The 24,522-nt window shown below is 44.9% G+C and overlaps 1 protein-coding gene across 1 annotated transcript; it reads left to right on the forward strand.

Moving 5' to 3' along the window:
- The first annotated feature begins 1,925 nt into the window (after window positions 1-1,925).
- On the forward strand, window positions 1,926-13,760 carry LOC104685496 (b(0,+)-type amino acid transporter 1-like). The gene is made up of 6 exons (XM_019282141.3): window positions 1,926-2,675; window positions 4,300-4,433; window positions 7,243-7,372; window positions 9,575-9,699; window positions 10,154-10,241; window positions 11,284-13,760. Exons 1-6 carry the CDS (start codon window positions 1,932-1,934, stop codon window positions 11,515-11,517), a joined length of 1,455 nt encoding a protein of 484 aa, XP_019137686.3. The 5' UTR covers window positions 1,926-1,931; the 3' UTR covers window positions 11,518-13,760.
- The last annotated feature ends 10,762 nt before the right edge of the window (window positions 13,761-24,522 follow it).

A 24,522-nucleotide genomic window follows, 5' to 3' on the forward strand; every position in this document is an offset into this window, starting at 1 on the left:
AGCAAAAAACCAGACCTTTAGACCTCTGAAGGATTCCAGCATCACCTTACAGTGTCATTTGCAATTTAAAAAAGAGTACACTTCAACTAGCTAAACCAGGCAAGAAGAGCACTGGCACTTAGTAAAAGCAAACCAAAGTACTTTGCATTACTGGCATGCCTCCTTCCCAGTTCTCAACCACTTTGCAAACCATTAACTTGAAATGCATTAATTTGCACCCTTGCAGTACAAGGTGTATGTTTATTCTCAGAACTCACACCTTTGCTAGGAAGGCTTAAAAGGCCGACTTGACAGATAAAGTATAACCTTTGCTTTTGTTACAGCTACCGCTTGATCAGCTGTGAATTTCTGTAAGTGACAGTGACTTTGAAATTAGGAGAAAACCAGCTGGCATCCATTTCCTAGTGAATACTAGAGAGGTGATATTAGGAATAGCTTCTGAAATCCTTTATGAAACCCATCAAACTTTTCTCATTATTTCCTTAATCTCATAATAACATTTATACTCTAAAACTCCCTACTTTTTAATGAGATTTGAGAGGTTTTTTTCCTCTTTAGAGAACTTAAAGGGCTTCAACCCGATTATAAAATTTGAGGAACTTTATTTGCCTTAGCATGCAAAATTATGCAACTTGTATATGTTGTTTTTCTTGTGGACCCATGAGTTTTGTTAAGGGTCCAAGAGTTATCTTGGATTCTTCTTGCAGAGAACTGCAAAGCTAGTTAGATTTTTGGTGGGTTTTTTTTACAGAATGGCAAAGAAAAAAAGTCTGAGTGATTTAGAAGGAATTTTTAGACAAACAATAAAAATACTGCTCTGTTCATAGTCATGCTTTTTTAAGTTCAAATGTTTGAGAAGGACAGATAGTTTTAAAGATTCAAGGTCTGTCATTGGCATGAAGGGCAGAGAAAGGTCTCACTTCTGGTATTTATCACAACAGAAGTTTGCAAGAGACCTCCAAGGACAGTAACTCTCCAGTAAAGTTTAGTTCATGTTCAAGGGAATCCATGTGGAAATTCCCTTCCACTCAATACTTCATACACATCACTGATCACAAAATACACCCTCATGCAATGTAATAATCATAGCAGGACCTGCCTCAAGGTCTGGAATTCTATGTGTTAGATATCTAAGTAAGGGTCAGAGGTATCTTCAAAAGCTTGTGCCGCGTTTCTCTCGTGTGCATTGAAATGTGTGCACAACGAGCTGTGACAAAGTGCTCTGAAGATCATAGTCTGGTAAAAGCGTGCACACCTTATGTACAATGGTAAAAAGGCCCTGGAAAAATGTAACTGTAGCCTTTTCACTCTTCTGCACTTTCTAAAATTGGAAAAAGCCCCTATTGTCCCCTACTACTGTGCAGAAAAAGAATCTCTGGACTGTTTTTAGCAAAACATATCTGTTTCTTTGATTGAGACACTGGAAATGTTCCTTGTTGAGCAAAGCCATAGCATGTTGGCTGGCAGACTTGTTTGTTGGATCATGTTACAGTGAAGAATGAAAATATGATTGAGCACTGAAGCGAGTGCTTGAACATTGACTTTTAAACAAAGAATAAAGTACAGATTTGCATGGGGACTTTGCTTACCTGATCCTTATTTCAGATGCTGTTTGAAGCGTAATTTGAAGGAGAGATAACCAGGATCACAGTCCAGTAATGCTGAGAGATTCTGAGGTGGTGCTGGATACTATCCATTACCATTGCTTGCAGCGAGATTCAGGGATAATCAAACTTGGCATAATAAATCACCAAGATAAGATGGGTAATGAAAGAATGTGAAATGCAGAAGATAAGTTTGTGTTTCTCAGCAGTGTTCAGCAGTGACTTTTGTAATTATTGACTAAACCTTAAAGCCTGAGGTAGTCCTTATTCAAATGCCTTAATCTTTTTTCACATTCTCTCCTTACAACATCTCCTCACATTTCCACAATGAGGGAAAGGAAGATGACAGATCCACTTCATTCGTCCACAGATCTGAGTGAAGGGAAGGAGAAGTTAAGACTGAAAGAAGAGGTTGGCCTGATTAGTGGCGTGTCATTTATTGCAGGCACCATGATAGGCTCGGGGATCTTTATGTCCCCTGAGTGGGTACTACATCACATGGGGAACCCTGCCAGCAGCCTGCTGATCTGGGCAGCATGTGGTCTCCTGGCCACGTTTGGAGCCTTGTCGTACGCTGAGCTTGGAACAATAATTAAGGAGTCTGGAGGAGAATATATTTACATTTTGAGGATTTTTGGTTCTTTTCCTGCTTTCCTTTTTGCCTACACTTCTGTCATCCTGGTGAGACCAGCTGGCTTGGCAGCTGTCTGTCTGAGCTTTGCTGAGTATGCCATCGCGCCGTTCTACCCAGGATGCTCATCTCCACAGGTTGCCATCAAATGTACAGCTGCTGCCTGCATCTTGGTTTTAACTATCATCAACTGTCTCAACGTGAGGCTGGCAACATCTGTTATGAACATTTTTACAGCTGCCAAGCTCTTGGCTTTGTTGGTGATCGTGGTGGGTGGGTTGGTGCTGCTTGCCAAGGGACAAACTCAGAGTTTTCAGAATGGTTTTCAAGGCACGACTGCAGGTATTGGCACAGTTGGAGTGGCATTTTACCAGGGACTCTGGTCCTATGATGGATGGAACAACCTAAATTATGTAACTGAGGAACTGAAGAAGCCTGAGGTGAGTGAATGAGTGAGTGAGTGAGCTGGGTTTTACTTAATCCTGCTGTTAATATGTTTGATTCTATCTGTGATTGTGTTACAAAAGGTGATCAAGGGGTTTACAGTGAGGGTGGTGAGACACTGACACAAGCTGTGGATGCCCCATCCCCAGAAGTGTTCAAGGCCAGTTTGTGTGGGGCTTTGACCTACCTGGTGTAGTGGAAGAAACCCCTGCTCATGGCATGGGGGTTAGAAATAGGTAATATTTAAGGTCCCTTCCAATCCAAATCATTTGTGATCCTATGAAAGTCCTAAAATACTCCATTGATCGGAAAAAAATTATTAGGCAGCACTTGGATGCTTTGGGGATGAAGTTTTATCTCAGTGTTTAGAGGATCTCGCTGTAGACACCTAGATTTGTTCAGAAAAGCACTCACTGCTATAATCCATAAAGGATTCTTAACACCACATGTTCCCTTAAAGATTTGATCCATAATCTATGCATCAGAAAACTCAGAAAACTACTTTATCTCTCCCTGTTGCATGGAGGGGCAATTTAAGAGCAAGCTAAGCCTCACTGAAAAAGGAATCAAACTCTCTGAATGATCCCTATCTTTAAACATCTACATTTTAGCATTGTGCTATAGGCACTGAAGTAGCTCACCTGCATCTCACATCAGCCTTCTCTGCACCATATTACCCATTTTCACAGATCAAACACTGCAGCAGTGAACAACTCTTACTTTGCAAGAGTTGCGTGAGTGCAGAGTTTATAGAGTGTGCTTTCTACCAGTGCAGCACACAAGATCCTGAAGATTAAAGGAAAATACAGAGTTAAATATTAACCTGAATGGCAGCCAAGATTCCAGGGCCACTCTCTCCCACAGGATTGTGAGCACTGATATTCAGGCCCTTCCAGAGTGGAGACAACAACATTAGGAATTGCTATATCTTGTCCTGTGTTGAGAATGGGGAATGCAAAGATTGGTATTTCAGGTTCTCAGTTGCCATTTCCCAGTATTTTCAGTTGCGTAAGACACTGTTGATTTTATTGAGTCTTATAATGATCCTGTGGTGTTCTAAGACACAATCCTGCCATTAAGAAAAAAGAAATATTTCCTTCCTAGAGCAAATCCCCTTTGAGATTTTGGTATCAAACCCCTGTTCTGATTTAAACTGTAGAGAAGTTAAATGTGATGCAGCACACACTGGAACTTTGTCCATGGAAGTGAGATGTTTATGGGAAGATGCAGCACACCAGGAGACATAACACACTAGTAATGAATAAATCAGTGTTAAAGTAATCAAGAAGTATGCAAAAGACATCTTGGGCAGCTATGAATCAAAATCTTTTTAATAAGGTTTGGTGGGTCCTTTTTGTTTGATTTATTTTTTTGGTTGGTTGTGGCGTTTTTCAGACTAACTTTGGAACTGTACAACCTCACCATTTGCCTGACATCTTTGGGAGACTGGTGTGAAAACTGCCATGTGAATCTGGATCTATGTCTTGTTCTGAGGAAAAGCTTAGGGAGCGGAGGAATTTGAATGAGAGACGTGGGTGGTGGCAAAAACAAAACAAACAAAAAAAGCACAGTGCAGGCATAAATGTGCTGCACCTAACACTGCTGTCATCCCTTTTCCAGGTGACCCTTCCCAGAGCTCTGATGATTGCCATTCCTTTGGTTACATGCCTGTATTTGCTGGTAAACGTGAGCTACTTGGCAGCCATGACTCCCTCTGAGCTGCTGTCTTCAGGAGCTGTGGCCGTCACTTGGGGGTGAGCTCTGTGTGGGGCAACACAGGCAATGCAGCCCCATGAAATACTGGTTCTCTCCTGAGTTTCAGGAGATTTAAATGTTATTCCCAGAGGGAATGGCAGCACTGCATTGATCAGGCCAGGAAGACCTGTCAGGCCATGTTACAGAGAAGAAGAGGGTGACAAAGATACTCAGAGGGCTGAAGCACACTACTGTCTGAGAGTGCTGGGACTGTTCAGCTTGGAGGAGAGAAAGCTCCAGGGAGACATTATAGCATGTTCCAGTGCCTGAAGAGGCTACAAGAGAGCTGGAAAGGAAGTCTTTACAAGGGCCTGTAGAGGTAGGACAAGCTGGAATGGCTTCAAATTGAAAGAGAATGGGTTTAGATTAGACATAAGGAAGAAATTCTTTCCTGTGAGGGTGGTGAGGCACTGGCACAGGTTTCCCAGAGAAGCTGTGGATGCCCCATCCCTGGAAACATTCAAGGTCAGGTTGGAGGGGGCCTTGAGCAACCTGGTCTAGTGAAAGATGTCCCTGCTCATCGCAGGGGCTTGGAACAGGATAATCTTCAAGGTCCGTTTCAACCCAAACTGTTCTATGATTCTATAATTCTGTGGTTCTGTGAGGCCAAGCCTGACCGGCTTCATCTGGCCACGGTCTCCAAGGTGCATCTAGGCTGCCAAGATGGCCCATCCTTTACTCCCCATTCTCATTCATTTACACTGGGAACCTGTAGCTCCCCCCCCCCTCATGTTTTACCTCATGGAAAGTGTCCATAAAGGAGAGGTGAAGGTCACACCAGGAGCATCTCCCCACAGGCACTGGGAATGCAGCAAGGGTACATATCCAGACCGGGGGACTGAGAAATGACCCACATTTTAGATATTTCCAAATATCTAAATGAAATGGAGAGGGCAATGTGCTGCCCTGCTAATGCATAAGTGGGGGGTTGGGAATGAGACAAGAGCCAACTGTGTGAATCCTGTCCACTTGGTACCTGGAATTTAGAGCAGACCAGAGTCTTTTGGCTCGGTTTCTCCATCTGGGGGGAAATGGAAAATGACACTGATCTCAACAACACCTTTGAGAGGTGTTATACACAGGTTGGGTAGCTTTTGGTAACTGTAACTTCAATTGGCTTGTGCTTTTCCAGAGCTACAGAGAAACAGTTTCTACGTCTCATCAACCTGAAGTGTTTGGTGATATTAAATAGTTTCTGTGCAAGACAAGGAATTTAGGAGGAAGAGACCATCAGGAGAGGTGTAGACACCATCAATGATCTTCCACCAGAACACCCAGCCTTTGTCTAAATATTTCCAAAGACACAGAATCCCTGATAGCCCTTAATGAGTTGTCTGGCAGAAATGATGACATGGTGTATCCATGGATTATGTGCTGCTCATCCTCTTCCTAAAAAGTCAGCAGCAGCTTTGCTTCTGTGTGCATTTCACAAGATCTCCCATTTGAAGACCTGACCGAGCTCTTGCTGGATGTGTTCCCTAATAGCCTTTCACCGTCATTATGAGTAGGAGCTTTTAAAGGTCTAGTGCTTTGTTTGAGCATGTCACAAAGCCTCACTAGCCTGCAGTGTCATGAACTTTCCCTGCACTTCCTTTCCCATCATTCCTAATTAACAAGTTATTCTTGAGCTTCCTCCTTTGTAACACATCTCCTTTTCCTGCCTGATTAACCTTTTCACCCAAGAGTGCAATTCAGGAAGAAATACTGAACTAGTGACAGGAAAGCTGGGCACTCAAAGGCTGAGGACAGGTAGGAAGCCAGACTCTGAGGAGGGGGTGATGTCTGTGGCTCACAAGCAAGAGATGCAGTTATTCAGGCCATTAAGAAAGAATGGGAGGAGTATAAAGAAGCCAGAGGAGGACTTGTCACATTTAAATGCATTTATTCCCCATATGAGAGGAAAACTGCCCGAAAGAAACATTGTTCAGTGGTGAGAGGTGCAGCCACAAAAGGAGCTCAGGAAGCTCTTCGCAGTGTTTCTTTGATGACAGTGATTTAACAGCAACTGCAGGTTTCAGTTTGCTAGTAAATAAAGTGATCTAAAAAGCATCTGAGTTTTGAATTTTTGCCAATTAGATAAACAGAGTGTTTGTGTATGTGACAATTACCCCAAACACCAGCACTTATTACTCAATTAGTACTCTTAATGCTGCTTCATTTCAGAAGACAATCTTCACTTTTAGGTGAGAAGATTATCATTCCTTCCAAATGTTTACCTTGAACTCTGTTTGTAACTCTGCTACTTCTTCTGTTAAGGAGAAAGCAAACCAGAAATGTCTGAACATGCTTTAGAACCAAACATCTGGAATTCAAACCATTGCTTTGGCTTAAGCCTGATTCACAGAATAGCAGTAATAGGTGCATGTGGGATTAAAGGGTTAAAATCTTATGCATAGTGAAGAAGAGGTTATAACAGAATATTTCTTCCAGTGTGACAGGAACAGTTTTTCTGTGATTTCCAAGCTAATATTGTTGGTTGTGATAGCAGTATCTTCAGGCTTTTTGCCACAGCATCAGTACACAAAAAAGGTGGTTTTGCCTGTGGTGACAGCTTTGTACACCACTGCAGTGTGGATAGAAGTAGATCTAAATACACCAAGGAGGAAGAAAAGCTGTCAGACAAGACATACTTACTAGTTGCTAAATATTATGGGAATTGCAAGAAGACTTTAAATCATTAGAAAGACTTTGGGAAAAAATCCCGTGTAATACAAGAATAATGGAGGGAAGAAACCTGTCTGGTTCTAGAGTGAGTATTCAATACATCTGTGAACTGCATCTCATGCTGTGTACTCTTTGCCACCTCAGGGACAAAGTCCTGGGCAGCTGGGCATGGCTCATCTCTCTGTCGGTGGCCCTGTCTACGTTTGGTTCATCGAATGGCACGTTCTTCAGCGGAGGCCGCGTGTGCTACGTTGCTGCCAGGGAGGGCCATATGGTAAGCACAAAAAAAGGGTCTGGTTTGCTTTGAGCAACTTCACCTTCTCGTGACACTACAGCAGAGAGGAAAACACTGTGTGTGTTCAACTGGCAGAGCAATAGCTCTTCAAGGGCTTTGTTCCTTGCTCAAAGACTTTAATCCCCATCTCCTTCCTGTTGTCTCTGGGCTTTCTTCTTCAGTCAGGTACTTTCAAAAAGCTACATATTCACATCTGGCCTGAATTTTAAGAACACCTTTGAAATGAACCACTCAAATACTGCTGCACTGGGGCACCAGGCACAGGTTGTGGGGTGACCCAGTCAATACACCTGCCAGGGAAGGGGAACCTGGCCATGCTTGTGTGTGGTAAGGCACCTTTGCTTGCACTGGGAAGGTAGCCCAGCACCAGCCAGCTGCCTTCACATGTTATACTGACTACACAGGTTGGTCTCAGGGGTGTTCCAGCCTTCTCATGGGTAGTGCAGCTTAGATGCAGCATAGGATATCTCTGCTCTTCAAGCCTCATAGCAATTACAAGGTGACACCAAGCCTCACATCCCTCCTAGCTTGGGTTTATCATTGGTTTTGTTAGGTGGGCCAAATCTGGTAGCCCACTGGAGGTCAGGCTGCTGCAGCTCCCTCCTCCCTGGTCCAACCAGTAAGTCCAGCATGTATTCCCAGTAGCCACACACACGCAAACACAGGTATGAAACACATTTATATACACACACACATACATGTATAGCTGTATATGTACATACACAGACAGCAGGGCACATAAAGCTGCACATACAGACACACCTGGGGCTCACACAAACATCAGCACTAACAGCACCAAGGGCGTTTGTTACCCTCTCTGGCTGATCAGGGGTCTATTCGTGGGAAATACATATAGAAATATATGTACACTGTAGGTCCCTCCAGCGGCTGGGCTGACATTCAGCCCCTGGATCCCAGTCTCCCCATTTGCTGGTACCTGGGCATACAAGCCTCTCAGGTTGCTGCCCATCCCAGCTGCTGATACAGACCCCCTCACTCACAGGTACAGCCCCCAAACACAGTTAACCACACTGCTCCACAAAGAAGAGAAAAAAGGCTGAGCTGTATTTGTCTTCCTCTGTTTTGAGCAGGCTTCTTGTGTTCCTCCTGAACCTCTCTGCTTTTTTTGGTCCTTCCCACCCATAGCATCTGGCATTCCTGTTCTCAGGTGCAAAGGCACTGGAATAGGTTGCACAGAGAGGCTGTGGATGCCCCATCCCTGGAAGTTCAAGGCCAGGTTGGATGGAGCTTTGAGCAGCCTGGTCCAGTGAAAGGTGTCCCTGCCTACAGCAGGGATGTTGGAACTAGATGATCTTTAGGGTCCCTTCCAACCCAAATTATTCTATGAAACTATGATTCCATCCCAGCTCCACTCCTGGTTCACAGCAGAGAATCTTTTATGCATATGAATGACCAGGTTGGTGGAAATGACTGGACTGGTGGTTGCTGGTTTTGGTGGTTCCTGGTTTCAGTGGTTACTGGTTCCTCAACTTCTCTCTCTAAGGACAGTGCCTGCTGTATCATGGCAAGTTCTGTGCTGAGAAGTGCACAGATGGTCTGAATTTGACCATACCAGACTATGAGCTGAACGTTTATGCCATTTCTCACACACTCAATATTTTGGTTGGGAATTTAAAAAAAAAAAAAAAAAAAAAAAAAAAAAAAAAAAAAAGTAGCATTTCTCATTAAACTTTCCCAATGAAACAAACCATAAAGAGGCTACTAAGCCTCTCTATGTTCTGAAACAAATCCTGGTTTAATTTGTAGTTATGTAAATGTTTCAGGGTTACTCCTTGGCTCATTTTCCAGTCATCCCAAGAGAAGTCAAGTCCCAGAGAGATGTGACAGAGGGCAGAAGAGTGGCTCCATGGCAAAAGGTCCTCATGGTGGTCAGGAAAGCTCTAATTTGACTCAGTCTGTCACATCAGTAGTTTGAAAACCTCATTTTGTCTGCTCAAATTGAGAATATTTGATATGAAACCAGTGAGACACAATAAAAATACCCTTGAAGGAGTTTTCTGTATTTACACTCCTCAGAGTTGGTCTGGTTTTATATGCTGCTTATTTGCTGATTACGAGTGGCTCTGGCTGCAGGCAAAGCTCCCACCAGCAGCTGAGGGGGATGATTGAGGACCTCTGGGTCCATGATATGATGATACAGTGTTTTGCTTTGTTTTTCAGCCAGCTATTCTGTCCATGGCTCACGTGCGATGCCTCACACCCTCCCCTGCTCTACTGTTCACATCTGCGATGTCTTTAATAATGATAATTTCAGGAACCTTCACCAGTATCGTGAACTTCTTCAGGTATGTGTGTGTAGGGTTTCTGTTTACATCGCCTGTGCTCCTGGGTTTATACGTATTTATAACATTATATAACATTGTTTATAAGTATTTTCTCGCAATATCTTTTTGAGGCTGGGCTATTGCTTTCTAACCAATACTGGGGAGAGGAGGAGGGAAGAAAGAAAAGAAAGAGCTTGGGAACCAGCACCTTTGCAATGCATGAATGCTTCTGTCACTATAGACTTAACTGAATGTGATTCATCCTAATTGAAATGTATCTGTAATATTCAGATAATTTTAAAGTTCTCATTGTTTGTGCTAGAAAGGTAATGAATGGAAGAACTACTAAATTTATATCAATATTCACCTTTTTAATTTAAGATATGAACATCTGGGATCTGCAAGGCAGGCCTGACATTCCTGGATGATCTCACCCCAAGTTTAATGCGGTCTAATTTTTTTCCTTTTCTTCCAGTTTTATGGCATGGCTTTTCTATGGCATGACTATTTCTGGGCTCCTGTATTTAAAAATCAAGAAACCAGAACTGCCAAGATCTTACAAGGTAAAGTAATAACATAAAACACTCACATATTTTCATATCTTGTTCAAATGACTAAGAGAACATTAAGAGAAAAGAGTGAGCACTGGTGGCTTATAGATTTAAAGTGGTTGTCCTTCCTTTTTTAATTTCAAGTTTTGTCTCAGCAAAGTCAACAAGGGGTGAGATAGTGTGAATATACAGGCATCGGTCAAGGTTGAATTCTCTGTCTTGATAAGCTAATAATGCCCTGCCTCCTCACTATGGAAAATGTATCTACCATATCCTCTTTTTTTCTAAAAGATTTAAGTGGTAAATGAAATATGATCCTGATCAACAATATAATCACCTGTTTATGCTCGCAGACCCTGGGCAAACCCCTTGGAGGGTAAGCCAGGCATAAGAACCTTGCAGAGGAAAAAAAACTCAGGTGGGGTGCCCCAAGTCCTTTGAGATGACATGGGGACAGGTTTGTTCCCCAAAAAACAGATAAAAGGAAGGAAATCAGGAGTCACGTGTTCTTCCCCTGATGCTATGAGCGAGCTGATCTGCAGTGCTTCCTCAGTGACTGAGGATTATTAGTGAATGCACAAGGCACCCTCCTTTGAGGAAGGGTGGCTTCAAATTGAAGTTTAAATGCTTTCTGACCAGGCTTACAGAAATTGCCTCCAAGATTGCCTGTCCACCTGTCTGTCAACACATGAATAAACCTTTCTGTGCAATGGTGCTAAGCTGATTTGTATACAATTACTCTGTGTTTTGTCTACAGCTTGGCTTTTAGATGCAAGATAGTAGGGAGAGCCAGAACAGACGTGGTACAAAAGCCAGTAGTTTGCATCTTCAGGTCTAGGAGGGCAGGAAAGACCAGGGGTTAAGGTGTGATATGGTGGTGTAGCTCTTGCAGGGGTGTTCAGCCTTTGAGTGGGGGTAGGCTGGGAAACAGGATTGCTGAATTAATTGGTATTTCTAGGTAATACCTCAGGTTGCAGAAAGGTTTCCAGAGTTGTCCAAACCCACAGTGGCCCAGAATTACATGAGTCTTTATGCTGATGTTTTCCTTTCACAGGTCCCAATTATCATCCCCATAATCGTGCTGATGGCAGCTGTGTACCTGGTGTTAGCTCCCATCATTGATCAACCCCAAATAGAGATCCTCTACATCGTCCTGTTCATTTTCAGTGGTGTCATTTTTTATTTCCCACTGGTTCGCTTCAAGTACCACCCTCGCTTCTTAGAGAGAGTCACTTTACACCTCCAGTTGTTGCTGGAAGTTGCTCCAACTACCAAGGATGCAAACTGAGATAACATCTGCCCTTCACATGGCTGCCTGCACCTCATGGTTTATCCCAGCACCTTGGTTTTCAAGGCTCAGAAAATATTATTCTGTAAAGAGGAATAAGTAGAATGAGAGTGACACTAAGTGTCTAGGTGAGATGGACTACAGCTATGACTCCTCATGTTTCCTTAAAATTTTGGGGACATGTCTTTCTCCTTTTCAGCTCTGCCTTGGCAAGTAACATATATATTCCAAAGGAATATGTGCTTTTATACTTTTCGTCCCAAGAAGGGCTGTTTCTCAGAATCCAGATGTTATATTTCAAGGTAAAAGGCAGCAAAAGACAGACAATGAAATATTATTCCAATAGCAGGCTGGATCCCTAAGCCATTCCTGGCAATGCCTTTAATTATTTACACCCAGTTTTGCCCACTGTGACTGCAGAGCTTCTCAAATCAATAAAGCAATGGCTCATCATGCCCACAACAAATAAAACCTTTTCCACTCTGGTGTTTACTCTGGGAAGACCTTGCTTCTTCCAGTCCCAGCTGCACAGTAGCGACAATTCTTTCTCTGTCTCAAAAATCATCCCACATCTCCCACAGAGAAACCTCTGACACAAGGCAAGAAATGCTTTAAAGCTCTGTCAGTTTACTCAGTTGAGAATGCACTTCTCATCTCGGATCCATCCATTCATGATGAGGACACAAGCAACATCACTCAGGTACCAAAAGTCACCCAGCATGCTTCCCATAATTCCCCTGGAGACAAATAACTTATTTTGTGACAAAGTGAGAAAAAAAATACAAAAACACAGCTCCAACCAAAAATCCCAAGAGCATTTGTGCCAGCAAGATACTCTCGTTGGGAATTAAAGAAACCACGTACTGGGCTACTCTGGGAGAAGTGTGGCCAGCAGATCAAGGAAATACTCCATGTCTCTTTGGACTCAACACCTGAAATCATGCATCCAGTGTTGGGCCCTGCTGTTCAAGGTGGAGTTATAAAGAGCACCTGGGCCCTTCTTTGTAATGGCAACTCAGAGCAACTGTCACAAGCTGTGACTTGAGATGTTCAGGCTAAACTTGAGGAAAATTTCTTCACCATGAGGGCAGTGCAGCCTTGGAGAAGTGTGCAGGAAGATGGTGAGATCTCAGTTCTCTTACATTTTGCACCACAGCCATTTCCACTGATCTCTATGATTCTAAAGGCACAGCATAAAAGTCATGGGCTGTGCTTTCACCCTCACCTAACACACTGAAGTCACTGTTGTTTCCCATTATCCTGAGGCACAACTGTTTTTATCCTGTTCCAGGGGAAGGAGAGGTATTATATGCTGTTTTCTTCCCATTTTTCTAGATTGTTCCAGAATGAGACCTGTCCTGTCATAGACTAAAATGGTCTAGGAGTTAGTCCCTAAAATGCTTTGTTAGATCTTAAAGCACTAGAAGTTTTTCAGGTCAGAAAGTTTTCTGTCAGCATTCTTCTACAGAACCTGCTACAACCCTGCTACCTTTTACCTAACGTGCTACGATCCTAGAAGAGGGTCACTTGATCCTCCAGGCCTCTTCCAGCCCATCTCAGAGTTGTGTATCTGATTACAATCTCATTCTGCAATGCCACCCCCTCCGTTCCCTTGAGTGGTGATACCAGCAGTTACAGGATGAGCCAACAGTCTGCTTTTCCAAGTGTTAGGTATGATAATGGGATAGGCCAGTTGCCTCTCATCTAAATCCTTCAATTAAACAGTGTTTAGGAGGATTTCCTTCCACTGATTTTCACTGGAGTTGCCAACAAAGGCCAATGAAGGAACAGTTTTTCCTCCTGAATCCCTTGACAATGTAAAATTCTTGGGATGCCTCTCTTAAAGGAGGAGATTTACTTAGAAGGACTGATGAGGTTAGGAGCTCTAGGTTACCTTCCCCCCACTGCCCCAGTCTCTTCACCTGGTGTCAGGGAAACTTCTTAACCGAGCTGCATCTCAGCTACTTATCTAAAAATTAGGATAATACAATTTCTCTGATTATAATTTTTTGTAAACAATCTCTTTTTCTTACACGTATTTATGAAGCCTATCACATGGGGCTGTGCTCTAATAAAGAACAGGAAAAGACTTAGCACTTTGAATAAATAGCCTTTATATGTTATTGGTTTGTGTATGGGTATAGGGGAGCTGGAAAGCTGCAATTATCATACTTTGCGCCAATCTCATTTTCTATAGATATTACTGTAACAAGATTTTATTTATGTTGCCTGGGATTTGCAGGTGTTTATAATGCCAAAACAAGATCTGAAAGCTTAGAGAATTGCAAGTGAATTACAATAAAATGGGCTTAATTACAATTGAGTTCATGTGTCTGTTTCTGTTTTTCATCCAAGAAAGACAATTCCATAGAAATTTTACTGCATGATCATAAACAATCAGCACCAGGCTTATCTCTCCTTGGTCAGAAGGTTTAACAACATGCGTGGGTGCTCATATGTGCATACACTCATTTTTCAGAATGATTGCTTATCTATTCAACCCCAGCATATGTAAATTGGAAACTCTTTTTCTTTCATGAGACATTTACAATAGAAGTGCCAGGAAGAGGCAGCAAGTCCTTACCATTCATTCCTGCAGCACAGTGAAACTCTGACAGTGGATTGAGCTCTGTAGCTGCCACTGGTACAGGTTGTACTACAAGATCTTATTGGTCCTGTCTGTTTCCAAAGCTCCAGATCCCTGTGACCTGTGCTTAGACCCTTTCTTCACAGGCTCAGAGGAAAAATGGACTATCAGCATTGACCTCAAAATAATCATAAGATCTCTACTTCACCTCAAGACTGTGAGTATAATTGAATCCCATCCTTCAGCCTATGACAACCAGTTGGGTGTTTTACCTTGGTACACAAAGCTGAATGCATTCCGGGCTTTTTCCTGACTTCCTCAGAAGCCTCAGAGATGGGCTGCACCTGGAGACAGTAAAAGACAGTCCAGTGTGTGAGAGAGCACAGAAAATCCTCCTTTGGTGATTTTCTAGTCAGACATGCTCATATGCCCAAGTTCAAGTTTCCACTTGGGTGGGACAGAGCAGAATTCATGAGGACTTTAATTTTCCTCTGTTCAAGAAACACAGTTCACTCACTTAGATTTGACTGGGTTTATCTGAACAGTTCTCAGACAGTGCAGAGGATTTGGTGTTTAGTCTCTGCTGCTCTTTCCTGGGAAGTAGGGAATAAACAAGGACTCACTGGACCCTCTCAGCAGTGTTAACTTGCTCTCCAGGTCATCACACTTAGGGGATTGTAGATCTTCCCTCTTCAGAGATGAAATAAGTACAGCCAGCTCTGGGAATTACAGACCATTCCAGTGTGGGTTGGAACTGACCTCTGGAGGTCTCTTGTCCAACTTCTTTCTTGAAGCAGGACTATTATCATGCTTAAGTAGGTTACCTGTGCCTCTGTCTCTTCATGTTTTGGCAAACACTGAGGATGGAGAGCCCACCATCTCTCTGCACTGCTCTCCGAATAAAGAAATTTTGCTGAAGTTCAATCTGAACATCTTGAGCTGTAGCTTGTGGCTGTTGCCCTTCCCTGTATCATCTTCTACTGCCAAAGAGGCTGGCTCCAGCTTTTTTGTAACTCTGTTTCATGGAGGTGTAGGTTGCTGTTATGTTGCCTCTTTTTCTTTTTGCTAGACTCAACAAGCTTATTCATGTAGGCAAAGTACTCTGGACCTTGTCTTGGGAGCTCTTGGCTGAACTCTTCCCAGTTCCTCTGCTTTCCTTTTGAACTGGGAAGGGGCCAGAAAATTGAATGAAATATTCCAAGTGTGCCCTCACAGGTGTCAAGTCTACAGAGACCCTGACATCCCTTGGACTGCTTAGTTACCTTTCCTAATGCAGGCCACTATGTGTAACCCTTTCAGTCAGTCACTTCTAAGAGCTCCAGCTGACTTAGTTGAAGGGAATGAAAAACCCTTGTTTTGTACAGTTGGTGCTGTTACTAGAATCTTTGTCTAGGTTGTGATAAATCCAGCATCAGGATGACTCAGACTAGCAGTGCAGGGGGATCTGCATCTTGCACTTTAACATTTATTGATTAGTTAGTTGAATACTGTCAGGATCTTTGTGTATGTGACTCATTCCTCATGAAGGAGTGATTTTTGTTAAAAAAGGATGCACCCCCACAATCATAAAAAAAAATTTGTGGTCTTAGGTTTGTGAACTTGCAGTGAACCCTATGGCTTGAGTGTCTGGCAGATAAATGATCATCTTTTCCTTCTAAAGGCCGGACATCAGTCCTTACTGCTTAATTTCATGGACTATACCCTGGTTTCCATGCATTGACATGAAAGGCAGCAGGGGAGCTGAGAACAGGGAAAATGAGAAGTAACTTGAAAGAGAATTACTGTACATACAAGCCTTGGCTTCTCTGTCTGAATTACCTATGTAAAATCCAGACATGGACAACACCCAAACAGCAAAGACGTCTGCCCAGAAGTTCTGAAATGACAGAATAAGTTATTCTTTGTGGAGCAGGAATTGATTTCCTTTCTGTTTGTACCTTCTGGGCCTCTTCTTCAGTTCACAACCTATTTTTCCCACAGCATAAGTGTGTCATTAACAAAGTAGAGCAACAGTTTGGTATTTTGCCTTTTTCAATTGCTCAGTCTGTGGTTGCCAAACATCATCAGCAGGTCATGGTTCCTTTGAAGAGATGGCACCAGAATGCACACAGATTTCCAGGAGAAGGTACAAGCCCTGGCGCAAGGAGCACCAGCACAGCCCCAAGCAGTTCCTGAATCAGGAATCCAGAGCTGCCCTCAGGATTTCTCGGAGTATTGGTCCTGCTGTCCTCCTCCCTTTGCTGTGGCCTTACTTCAGGGCTCTGAGTGCTCAGTTTTCTACTCACATCCCACCTGGTTTAAAATTGGGTTAATGAGACTTCAGCCTGGGTGAGTTGCTGTGAAGCTTAGTTCATTCATGTTTGTAAATAAAGGAAATAATCTCATCTCACTGAAGAGGAAGCAGGAGAATCAAATGTTGCCAACAGTCTTCTTTCTCCCTAGGCCAAGCAGTCCCTCTTACCTATACTTTTACAATCTATATTATGTGTACAGAATCTGCAGAAAATATGGAGGGTTTCCTTCCGGCTGAAGGGCCACTCTGGTAAGTTGTACCAGCTGAGCCACCCTTTTGGTGTCCTTGGATGGCTCCCAGTCCACTGGGGCCATGTGGGTACTCTGCAGGCAGGAGCCATGCCTCATGCACAGCAAGAAAGTGCAGAGGAGCTTGGACGTATTTGAGCACACCCAGGTGATGCTGCAAACTATCCCAAGGACCAGGGACCCTGGGATCCCCAAAACCTGCAGAGAGCTATGCCCCTTGGAGCAAGACGAAAAGCTTGGACCAGATCCTGCTGTGGGTTCCTACCAGGGTTCTCATGCACCAGGTGTACGCATGGGCAAAGAAGCATATGGTGACTTTTCATCCCCTTGGAGCTGCCTGGACTCCAGGCCACTGTGGAAGCAGAAATGGTCCTTAAAAATCCCCTGCAGTCGTCGCCATCTTCCCAAAGGGTCCTCTCTCTCAAGGTCCCCTAGCATCAAACTTTCCTGCTCCTCCTGCCCCAAGGGCTGTGCTGCCAACCTGCCCAGTGAACCCCTGCCTGCACTCTCATTTGCTTTACTTTGTGCTGAAAGTAGCATCCCTCAGGTTTACAATGCAAAATACCCCTCAGACAGCACCAAAATACTTTATTCAGGAGTCCTGAATATGGGCAAAGGACAGGGATTGGGGGAGTTGGAATAGCCATTGGCACAGGTGGGGATGATGGGGAGGGCGTTGCACAGCTGTGGGCTGAAACCTCAGCTTAACATTGGCTTCCTTAAAATCACAGAATCATTTAGGTAGGAAAAGACCTCAAAGATCGAGTCCATCCATTAACCCAGCATGGCCAAGCCACCACTAAACCATGTCCCTAAGTACCCCATCTACACTTGCTAAAAATCCCTCCAGGGATGGTGATTCCACCACATCCCTGCGCAACCTGTTTCAATGCTTGATAACCCTTTCAGTGAAGAAATATTTCCTCATATCTGACTAAACCTTTGCTAGAGCAACTTGAGGCCATCTCCTATCATCCTGTCACTTGTTACTTGAAAGAAGAGACTCACACCTCATTACAACTCCTCTCAGGTGGTTGTAGAGAACAATAAGATCTCCCCTAAGCTCAGACAAGTTCCCATGTCTGCTGTCCCCAAGGCAGGTGAGAGGGTCCTGGGAGCCGAGGGGCAGGGAGGTGACATCGTAGCGGACAGCGGGGCTGGCAGGTGTCAGTGGCAGTCAGGTGATGAAGAGCTCGGCAGCATCAGCCTTTCCCTCCCCTGCGCTGGGCAGGACAAAGAGCTGGGACCGATGAATGGGGTCTGCCGTGCCCAGGGAGTTGTTTCACTGTGCTGCCATGGACAGCTGCATGCAGCCCCTGCCCACCCATAGCCAGTTTCCTCCACTGACATCACAGAAAATCATCTTTTGGGGCAGGAGAGTGAGATCAAACAGCTCTGGTCATAGTCAGACAGATGCCAGCTCTGGAGCAAGGGAGAGGGCAGTCCTGTGGCTGGAAGTGAAAGGATAAAAGGGAACAAGTCCTGCCTTCTGCAGTAGTGGCCTCCTGGTTGCTGTGTCCATCTGTCCCTGTGTCTGTACCCCAGGCTCACACGATACAGCACCACCAGAGCCACCTGCTGAACAGCATCGGGGACACTTCTCTTGGGCTGCAGCAACGGCCCTGGGACAGGGGATTCTCTCAAGGGCCATGGCTTTTTTTGCTTGAAGCAGTAGAAAGGAAGGCAGATTTCAGGCTGAAATCGGGATGAGTCCTTGTGAAGTCAGGCAAATTCATGAAAACTAAATTATTCATCGCTGTATTCAAAACATATCCATCCCCCTGTCATTTTGGAAATCCAGATGAAATGCTTTTGTGCTGGAGTTGGATACCCCCAGAGGTACTTTTGTAGTGCATTTTAAAAACCTGGCTCTTTGTCTTGTCTTGAGATCAAAGCTGGTTGGGAAGCAGGAGCTGCCTCCCGGAGCAGGCAGGACCTTGCCCAGCTGAGCTCAGGGTTTGCTGGAAACCCACAGAGTAAAACTCAAGGCTCAAGTTACGTAACTGAGCACAAAGTGAATCTGACTCTTTCATTATGCAAGGTGAGTGCAAACAGATAAACACAGGGGATAATGGTGAAGGGTTAATTGCATATATTTCTTCTGCAGATGGAGTTTTGGTGGAAGAAAGTTACCATTTATTGAAGATGTGTTGGTTCCTAACACAAAGAGGCTGTAGCTGGGGGTTAGGACCCGCATTTTGCTGTACACATGCAGAAGCCCCCTCAAATATTAAACCATTTGCCAGAGACTATCTCAGCACATCTGTGCCATGCAATGCCTGAACTGTGCAGAAGAAACACATTCATGTTTTCAGTAGATGCAGTTTACACCCTGGAGCCCCAATTACTGTGCAGTTCAAAGGGCTTTGCAAACTGTGACCCATGGAAATGCTTTGTGGGACAGTGCTCCTTCCAGGATTGTTTTCTCGCAAGAGATGGGACTGGCAAACAAATCCAGTTTTCCTTTTCCAGCATTTCCTCAGGTATTTCCAGCATTTCCAGCAGGGGAGCACATTCCTCATGGGGCAGAAGAAAAACAGAGCTATCAGTCCACCAGCTGGGCTTGTCCACAAGGATGCATCTCCTTCCCTTGCATCCTCTGTAGGGAATACTTGGATGCATGCTCATGACATGTCAGCAGCCACAGAGATGTTTTCTATGGCTTTAAGCGGAAATGGAGATATCTATCCCATATCATAAATCTTGCATAGCAAAGAATACATGTAAAGCATTATACCTGCTCTAGTTTGTAAGAGGTTATAGAAAATAAAGTTCAGAAGGGCAAAAACTTTGACTGATGGCTCTGACAATGTCCCAGGCAGATGTAGTCAGTCACAAAGGGCATCAGCAACAGCTAATTAATCCCTAAAAGCACTTCGAATATTAGCAGGTGCTTCAACCATTGTCTCTTTGTTACAACTTGGAGCAGCAAATTCTCCAGGGTTATTTTAGGTTGTATTATCTGGCTTTTTTCAAACCAATGTCCTGGGACCCATGTTGCCCCTGAGATATTGACCATCCTTTCCGTGGGAGGATCCACACTGTCCAGGACACTATCTTAGCATTTTGTGGGGATGGCTTTGGCTTAGACTTGCTGGGGGGTGTAGGGAAGGAACAGGCTCAACTATTGCTGTCCCTGCCCGGCTCTGTGGGGTGCCGTGTGCCCCCACAGACGCACGGGTGGGTTCAGTGCTACAGTCGGGAGCAAAGAGTCGAGAAGGGCATTTGTGTGCGTTCTGGCAGGAGCATTTATTGCTGCTGCACTGTCGAAGGGTGCAGAGGCAAATACGAACATGATCCCAAAGCTCAGAGTTTTATCCTTGGGCAGGGAAAAGGCAGGACCAGGGAACGGGGGCCAGTGGGGAACTCTGGGGGAGTGACAAGGGGTAGAGGCTGACAGCCAACCGGGGAATCCAAACTGGGACAGATTAACATAACAGAACAAGCGTCCTGGGAGAAGCCTTTCTGGTCACCCTAGCATGAAGTGGTTCTTGTGGTACTAGGGACTTGTCTTACTGAAAACTCGCTGTCCCTTGTAATGTGTGTTCATCGGCTACCACACTCAACCACCAGTAAAGCAAGAAAATCAAACCTGATATAAAACCTGCATCATTAATCACAAAGCCTGAAAATCAGCCCCCCTCTGCTGCAGCAGTGCTATATTGGGGGCAGACGTGGCCAAACTGCCCCTCACTTCCTGCTGAGGTTCTCCCAAAGCCCAGTGCAAGACACACAGGTCTCTCTGAATTTCTTCCCGCAAGTGAATTGCAGCCCCTGGTCACATCCCAGACTTTAATCTATGAAAACACAGCCAGATCCAGCTCCTGTCTCTCACAGGCTGGGTGGGTCACAAGGAGCTTTCAAACAGTCTGATGCATCTCCAGAGAAGACAGAAAACAAATGGGATCCAGATGTGTCCTGCAGCACAAGGCCCTTCTTTTGGAAGGAATTTCCCCAGATCCTTCCCCAGATTTTGCTGTCGGGGTTTCTTTCATAACATACAGTTGTCTGGCTTCCCTCCAGCTCCCAGTCATCAGCACTGGCGTCCCAGCAGTGAAGGCATCATCAAAATTTTGCCCACTCCTTTCCATTGCCACAGTCTGCTGCCTGTCCATCCCCTACACCCAGGGAGTGGAGCACCCTGAGCTGTCCTGAACACCCCATTTCAGAAAGCCAACCACATCCAGGGCTGCATCGAAAGCTGAATGGACAGCAGGCCTAAGGAGGGGATTCTGCCCCTCTGCTCCGCTCTGGTGAGATCCCACCCACAGTCCTGCATCCAGCTCTGGGGTCTCCAGCACAGGAAGGACATCAACCTGTTGCAGTGAGGCCAGAAGATGTCACAAAAATAATCAGAGGCCTCAAACACTTCTCCTGGCTGAGAGAGTTTGGGTTGTTCAGCCTGGAGAAGAGAAGGTTCCTGGGAGACCTCATAGCAACCTCCAGTACCTAAAGAGTACTGGAAGATGGGGACAGACTTTTTAGTAGGGGCTCGTTGCAGTGGGACAAGGGGCAATGGTTTCAAACTGAAAGAGGATCAATTCAGCTATAAGGAAGGAAGTTTTTACAATAAGGATGTTAAGAAACACAGGCATAGGTTCCCCAGAGAGGTGGTAGGTGCCCTATCCCTGGAAACACTCAAGGTTAGGTTGAACAGCAACTGTTGTTCTGAGCAACCTGATCTAGTTGGAAGGTGTCCCTGCTCATGGCAGGGGGGCTGGACTAGATGGCTTTTGAAGGTTCCTTCCAGCCCAAAGTACTCTGATTCTGATTCTTCTGTGGGAGTCCACAGCACACAGCCTGCATTTTGTGAAGAACACAGGGCACTGAGTCCTGCTGTATTGACCTGAAACAAAGCTTAAAGCTCACAGAGAGCAGATAGTGGAGCCAAGAACTGAGCCTGGGCTCCTTACAGCCTCCCTGCACCAGAAATGATGATGAAACATTTATTGATTGCAATGAAGCATTGCTGCACTGAGGGAGCTAAGGCAGGAGTCCATATGGCTCAGTGTTTCAAATCCTTTGCCTTGATATTTTTCCGGCTACAAAAATGTATGTATTTTTTTCTTGCAGGCAGACATTTGGCAGCAGAGTTAAGTGAACTCTAAGGGCTGTTATAACTTAGACCCATCTTTGGGAGCCCAGTGACGCATGAGAAAGAGCTCTGTCTTTACAAACTCCTAAAAGCACATATGACTACTGCATACTGCTTTTCCATTGAGACTTACAGACAACTTCCAGCAGGATCACAGGTTAGGTTGTGGGCAGCCTAACATCAGTGCTGTGTCATCTTGTCTGTTTATTTGTTGAATTCTGATTTTCATAATTAATGCAGTAGAGAAATTCAACAGAGAATTCACTTGGGGAAGGAAATATGTCTGGGACTCTGAGGTTGAGGAATTTAAAACAAACTCTCTTTCAATAAAAGCAACCCATTAAGAGCCTCTTGATTATGTATTTGAATATTTCAATTTAAAATGCTAGTTTAAAAAAGTAAATAAAATATGTTTCAGTTCTGCAAATTAAATTTATCCTCAGTTAAAGTCCATTGAGAGACACCCCCAGGGTGAATTTTCCCTACATCTCATTTCTGCCCTGGGGTGTTTTCATAGCAGTCTGAGTCATCCAAAGCTCCCAAGCTGAATTAATTTCTGAATCTCATAGCTGATATCCCACAGACAAAGCTACGTCTGTGATTCAGAAAAGCGCTGATTAATGCGGAGCGAGAGGAAGTCGGGCACTGCCGTTTGCCCCTGCCCGTTTCCCCAGCCTGCTGGGCCCAGCCTGGCTTTCTGCAGGTCCCACACGATGCTGGCACTGGGTGAACGCAGAGCTCGGGCAGATGGGATGGGGGGGCCACGTGCGTTGGTGTGAGGGTCCTGCCCCGTCCCTTCCCCATCCCAGCAGCCGGGCAGCAGCTGCACTTTGAGCACATCTCCAGAGGCAGCAGCCAGGACTTCTGCAATGCCCCTGTGAGCCTGGCCAGCGCTCCTTTGCTCGTGCTACAGATTGTCATCAGATCCATCCTTTCCTGGAGTTCAACTCCAGCCTCTCCAGCCTGTCCTGGCCCTGCACAGAAGGTTCTCCCACAGCTTCTTGCTCCTGTCTGCTGGAGCAGCACTGAGCTGGGTTAGGAGGAGGAGGAGCAGAGACCCTTCCTCGCAGGGCAGGTGGGGCACTCACACCAGAGCCTCATAGTGACAGTCCATAACCAGTGAGCTCTGCCATAGGATTTCTCCATCCTCTGCATGTTGATGAGGCTCTGAGGAGCTGCACACACCAGCAGTGCTGCCTCAGGCATCTGGAATTTTCAGCATTTTTGACTCCTCTGTTTTTCCTGTGAACATTCAGCCAGTTTTGGGCACCAGGCAGAGGCACTGCCCCAGACATGGAGCAGAAATAGCTATGGAAACATGGCAAAGCCCTCCATGAGCTCTGCACTCCCAGTCCCCAGATCCTCCTATACCTTCAGCTGGGCTTGGTTCAAATGCAGTGAGAGGTGCAAACCCAGCTGTGCCAGGGCTCTGCAGCCACTGAGAGGGTCTGTGGCTGGGCCTTCAGGTGGGGCGGTTCTCCTGCTGCAGTTTGGTAGATGGGCAAATGGTGCCATCAGGACAATTAACAGCACCAAAGCCAGTTTGCCAAGAGCCTATTGATTTTCCAGAAGGGTAACAAATCTTCTCCTCATGTACCAACACTGAGACTGAAGTAATCTGCTTACAGCAGGAGGGAAGTCAGCTTTCAGCATGATTTAGGGAGGGCTGGGTTGCATCCAGACACACACCAATATGATCTTTCCTGAGTGCTGTTACACATCGCCTTAATAATTAGAGATAAATAACATTTATGTTTAACACTAATTTGTAGCTGAGATAAGGCAGCAGACTGAGTGCCAAGACCAGATCCTGCACTGGGTGGATGGTTTCCCAATGAGTCAAAGTGAGTAAGGATTGTCCCTGGGCTCTTTCTTTCCCCAGGGGTCTTGGATGACCATGTAGGGAAGCCACTGTGGGGCTGGCAGTGCATTAATGTCTTTTCCTGACAGATTGAGAATCTGGGGAGATCTCTGGTTAACAGAGTTTATTGGACATGATGATTTGCCATGGTCTTCAAGCAACTGGGTTGTGGCCAGACAGAAGCAAGGGATGTCACAAAACATTGTCACCAGCAGGAGCACCTCCCTCTCCTCTGGGGTGGTACAGCCCCTGATGTTTGGCACCGTATGAACACATAACAAAAAGATAGTGCTGAGTTTGCAAACTCCTCTCTTGATCCATATGGCAATCATCATAATAGTGTGTCAAAAAAGACTGATAGGTGTTACCACGATGCTTTTCTTTATCTGTCTAATTATAATGGGAATCCAACTGTCTGGGTTGTAGTGGAAGAAAATAACAAACTTGTTTTTGTGATGTTGGATCCTGCTCATTCCATTCTCTCGCCCTTCCCTCTGTGGTTCCTGCATGAGGCTGAAGTGTTGGTTTAGTGAGGGGGACCACGCTGATGCTCTGACAACCATGGCAGAGGCTGACCAAGTCCTGTGGATTTTGATCTCCAGTTGTTGGGAAAGAAGCCAGTGTGCTCTTTCCGATGAGACTTGAATGAAGACTAGAAAAAGTCTGAGCTGCCTCCCTCGTATTTCCAGAGCATCATCATCTGTTGGCAATTTACTACTGATGCAGTGTGTACCAGGTTTACAGCAGGTCACTGGAAATGTACCTGGGCCCATTCATCATTTTTAAAAGCAAAGCAATGTTTAAGTGCAACATTAATTTAAATTTACCTTCCTGCAGAAAATTGGTGGACAGGGAGCCTTCCAAAAGATGCATTTTTATTATCTCTCTCTTCTACCTTTGGCCATTGATAAATATTTATTT

Source organism: Corvus cornix, chromosome 3, assembly GCF_000738735.6.
Source record: "Corvus cornix cornix isolate S_Up_H32 chromosome 3, ASM73873v5, whole genome shotgun sequence".
NCBI classification, from domain to species: Eukaryota; Metazoa; Chordata; class Aves; order Passeriformes; family Corvidae; genus Corvus; species Corvus cornix.